Source organism: Camelina sativa, chromosome 6 (genome assembly GCF_000633955.1).
Source record: "Camelina sativa cultivar DH55 chromosome 6, Cs, whole genome shotgun sequence".
Classification (NCBI taxonomy): domain Eukaryota; kingdom Viridiplantae; phylum Streptophyta; class Magnoliopsida; order Brassicales; family Brassicaceae; genus Camelina; species Camelina sativa.
The window spans coordinates 11785009-11789034 of record NC_025690.1 but is presented as its reverse complement, the minus strand read 5'-3'; the positions used below and the strand labels follow the sequence as shown (position 1 = coordinate 11789034).

Sequence of the window (4026 nt, the reverse complement as noted above, 5' to 3'; positions counted from 1 at the left end):
TTTTTTTTTTTTTTTTTTTTGTTGGTTAAAAGCTTTTGTGGTGCCTCTCATGTTTTGCAGGTAAGTGTATATATAAGAGACCAAGCAATTGGAAAATGCCTTTAACTTGTGGTGAAAAATGATAACGCAACTTGAAGCAAAATTGTAATAACAACTGGCAGACTTTTCCATAAAGAGGCCACGACAAAAAAAAAAGATATTTCACATGACTTTTCTATAGATAATTATGTGGTGGCTGAATTATCCGTCGTATATAATGGATCTGGAATCTGGACAAGTAGCTTAAGAACACATGCATGGGACATTACGATCACACGGCAGTCATCTTTTGTCTGTAAGCACACAACATTACTTGATGAAAGTCAGTAAACTTTGCAGAGGAAACCGAAAAAACACTTCAGCCTCTGCTTCTCTATGGTTTAATTTGATCTAATAGCTTCCCACGACAACACCTGTTTACATGACTGAAAGTTTGAAATATCACTACGCGTAAACAAATTGACACATAGCACCATAGTTACTTTTTGTCCCAAAAAAAAAAAAGCACCAAAGTTACCTGACCCAATCAGTGCAAAATAGGGATTAACAAACTGCTAGACTTTTCGAAAATATAAGTCAAGCTAAAGAGACCAAGAAAAGGAAAAAATTAAAGAGAAGAGTCTTTATGACTTTTCTGTAGACTGATTGCGGTGGACATTGTGGGGTAGCGTATGTTCTGGTTACCGTGTTTCCGAGGAGAGCTTGATGGACCAATTTAACACTGTTATCCTCAAGGTTGACAACGATAGAAGGTGAGAGATTTGTTTGAGGCATTTTGCAATCGCTTGGAATATTTGATGTAATGGCATGTTCATGACGGTTCATGGATCGGATGACGAGGCGGTACCCATGGAAGATGCGAAGGAGTTTTTAAAGATCATACCAAACCACAAGCTGGAGATTGTGGAAGGAGCTAATCATTGTTATACCAAACATCAAAGTCGATTGGTTTCAACAGTTGTGGAGTTCATAAATGGTCATTGTGAAGAACAACTAGTTTTTTAGATTCTACACTCTGTCTAAATTCTGGTGCGTGTTTTTGAGATCAATAATAACACTTGAGATCAATAATAAATTCTGGTGCGTGTTTCTTCTATTGTATATCGTTTTAATGTGCACATTTTATATGGTTTCCACCGTAAGTGTCACCTCAAATGTATCAAACTATTAACTTGTCATTCTTAGATATACTACTAGCAAATAACAAATCATATGATCAAATTTTATTTACTCTGCAAATTAAATTGAATTGGACATTTATTTTTATTTTTGGTTGACCAAATTTTTTTCTAAAAAGTAAATCAAGTGATAAATATATAATAGTTAGTAATTGTCAAAATATATCATAGTAATAATAATAATAGATAGTCCTGTACATACTGGCGTCAGAGCTCTTTCTAAATATTTGAGAGCCGAAATATACATTTAACAGGTCCAGAGAACACAAACATACGACGAAGATAATAACATATGAAGAAGCATAAGTAGGTAAAGTTCTTACAACCAAGTTCAAGGTTTTATCTAATCGCCTTACCAGAGAATCCTTACCAGGAAGGATCAGACAGGTGTTGGGACGTTGGATATCGGTGGCTCAGGCGCTACAGCAAAGTGCAGTCCCCTGCGTTGAAGACCACCACCGTGTATCATGAAAGCAACTTCTGCGGCAGCTAGAGCTGCTGCTTCCTGATTTCATAGAAACAAAAATGGTACATTGTCTTGTACGTTAGATTGAGCATTTTTACAATTTAACAGGGTTTGATACAGAGAGTTTTTTTTTCGTGTGCACACCTGTCTTTGTCTTCGACGTTGTAGTATACCGATGGCCCATGCCATGATGTAACATGGGAGGAGGAAGCCAGCAGCACGAAGAAGGAAAAGCTATTGACACCAGAGAGTAAAAAGCAAAGAAAGAATCAATCAAATCATCAAGAAACTTAAAGAAGTGTATACAGAGATAGTATAAAGACGTAGGGAAAGATGTACATACAGAGAAGAAGGCAGTTGGATCGTCCTCGTCTTCTGAGTTAGTTGTGAGATTTAGCGCATCTCGTAACAGTAAAAGTGCCATGAGCTGCCATCACAGAAGTATTGAGTTAAAGTTGGAATGAAAAAAAAGAACATTCAGTTCACATGGTAAGAAATCATATTCTCGACAAGATTATTGAAAGAAAACTGCAAGCTTACGATGAGAGCAGCAGAGCGACAAAAGGCAGCTCCGCTTGAGTTAGACTCAGAATACTCGTCATAGTCAGCTTCCAAGAAATGGCGTTCTGCTGCAGCCATTGCCAGAATGCGCGGGTCAGTCAAGTCCAATGGCACTCCGTTCTCCCAATCGTCACTGCAGGCAAGAACAATGAGGCTCCAGCATAAAAGAGATAATCACAACCAAAAAAAATGTATATGAATATGAAAACTTTTCACAGGTGTTTTTTCTTCTCCTGATGTAATGTTACCAATATAAAAACCACCTTTCTGAAACTTAAATGCATAGATAATGTTAGTTCTCGATATCTTAAAGATGAGAGTGCATCTTGAATTCTCTGTACCATACCAGATTCATACCATGTCAAAGCAAGAATAATTGAATGTATATAAGACTTAGCAAATAGATGAGGAAGACAGTTCATGGCTTAAGTATACTGATGGGTTCTTCATAAGGTATTGATTTGTTATTATAAATGGTTACAAATAATCCACTTGAACAACCACTCAACAAGTCATAATTCTTTTTGTTAAGGACAAACTATTTTACTACTGGAATATCAATTTGCTGTTCAAGTCAGTAAAGCGGCAAGAAACATAAGATATTAGGAAAACTTACCCGATGTGAATGATCGTTTCATCAGGAGGAGGAGGCGGAGGTGCTGTATATCCAGGTTGATAAGGCTGATCATCATCAGGGGGATAAAACAAAGAAATTTTTAGAAGTTGTAATCGACATTTGTAACATAGAAAGACTTAAGCAGCAATAACAAGAGGAACCATTCTAAACTAACATAGAAAAATCCCAACAAGTAACATAGAAACAATCAAGACCATTTAAATTCAGGAACGTTATGTAACTACAACAATATTAAGGTTATTGTTGATCATCCAAAAGTTAAACTTAATTAGCATTTGTGGCATCTTAAAACGCTATGAACTTTAGATATGTAAATTGACATAAAGATAACAAGATTTAGCATCAGAGTCAGAGAAATTGATGAGTTTTACCTGGTGGCATATCTCACAGGTTATGTCGCCTTTCTCATTACACCAACGCTGAACACACTTGCGATGAGCATACTGCCGTAAAATCAAAAAACTCAATAAGAAAAAAAAACTCTCAAGCCAATAATACCATAAAAAAACAAACAACAAATGAGATCACACAACATATTACCTTCAAACTACCATTACAAGCACAAGGAGCCTCAAGGTTCTTAGTGGTATCTTCCTCTTGGCAAATACGGCACTCAACAGATTGGAGGAGAAGTGGTTCTTCTTCCTCAGCTTCATCCACAGATGATGAAGAAGAAGCCAAATCCGTGCCTTGAGGCCGTGAAGAGCTCTCTCCTGAAGAATCTTTCTCCATCTCAGAAGTAATGAGACGATCGGTACATAAACTCAAATGATCAGCCATGTTAACAAACTTAGCACCAAATTGATATCTGTAACCAAGAAGCTCAAATACATTAAATTCAGGAACATTTGATAAAATCTCACAGGAACAAAACAAACCCTAACCGAAAAAATAGCCCCAAATGCAATTAACAAACCAAAGAACAGAGACAAATTCGATTTGATCTTTAGAATCAAACCCTAATATTCTACAGATGTAAATTCGAAATTGAATCAATTTTAACCATAGAAGAGTAATAATAATCGATGGAAATTAACATTACCTTGAAATTATTCTTGAATTCGAAGAAAAAAATGGTATTTTTTACGAAATCTGGAACCTTTTAAGCTCAAAACGAGAAAACTCTTTTTTTTTTTTTTTTGTCG

General features: G+C 36.0%; 1 protein-coding gene across 1 annotated transcript; it reads right to left on the bottom strand.

Annotated features, from left to right (window-relative positions):
- Nucleotides 1370-4020, bottom strand: LOC104790960. Its single transcript, XM_010516757.2, has 8 exons — nucleotides 3924-4020; nucleotides 3422-3689; nucleotides 3253-3324; nucleotides 2861-2925; nucleotides 2224-2377; nucleotides 2027-2110; nucleotides 1828-1917; nucleotides 1370-1722 (listed from the first exon to the last, which is right to left on the bottom strand). Exons 2-8 carry the CDS (start codon nucleotides 3659-3661, stop codon nucleotides 1597-1599), a joined length of 831 nt encoding a protein of 276 aa, XP_010515059.1. The 5' UTR covers nucleotides 3662-3689; nucleotides 3924-4020; the 3' UTR covers nucleotides 1370-1596.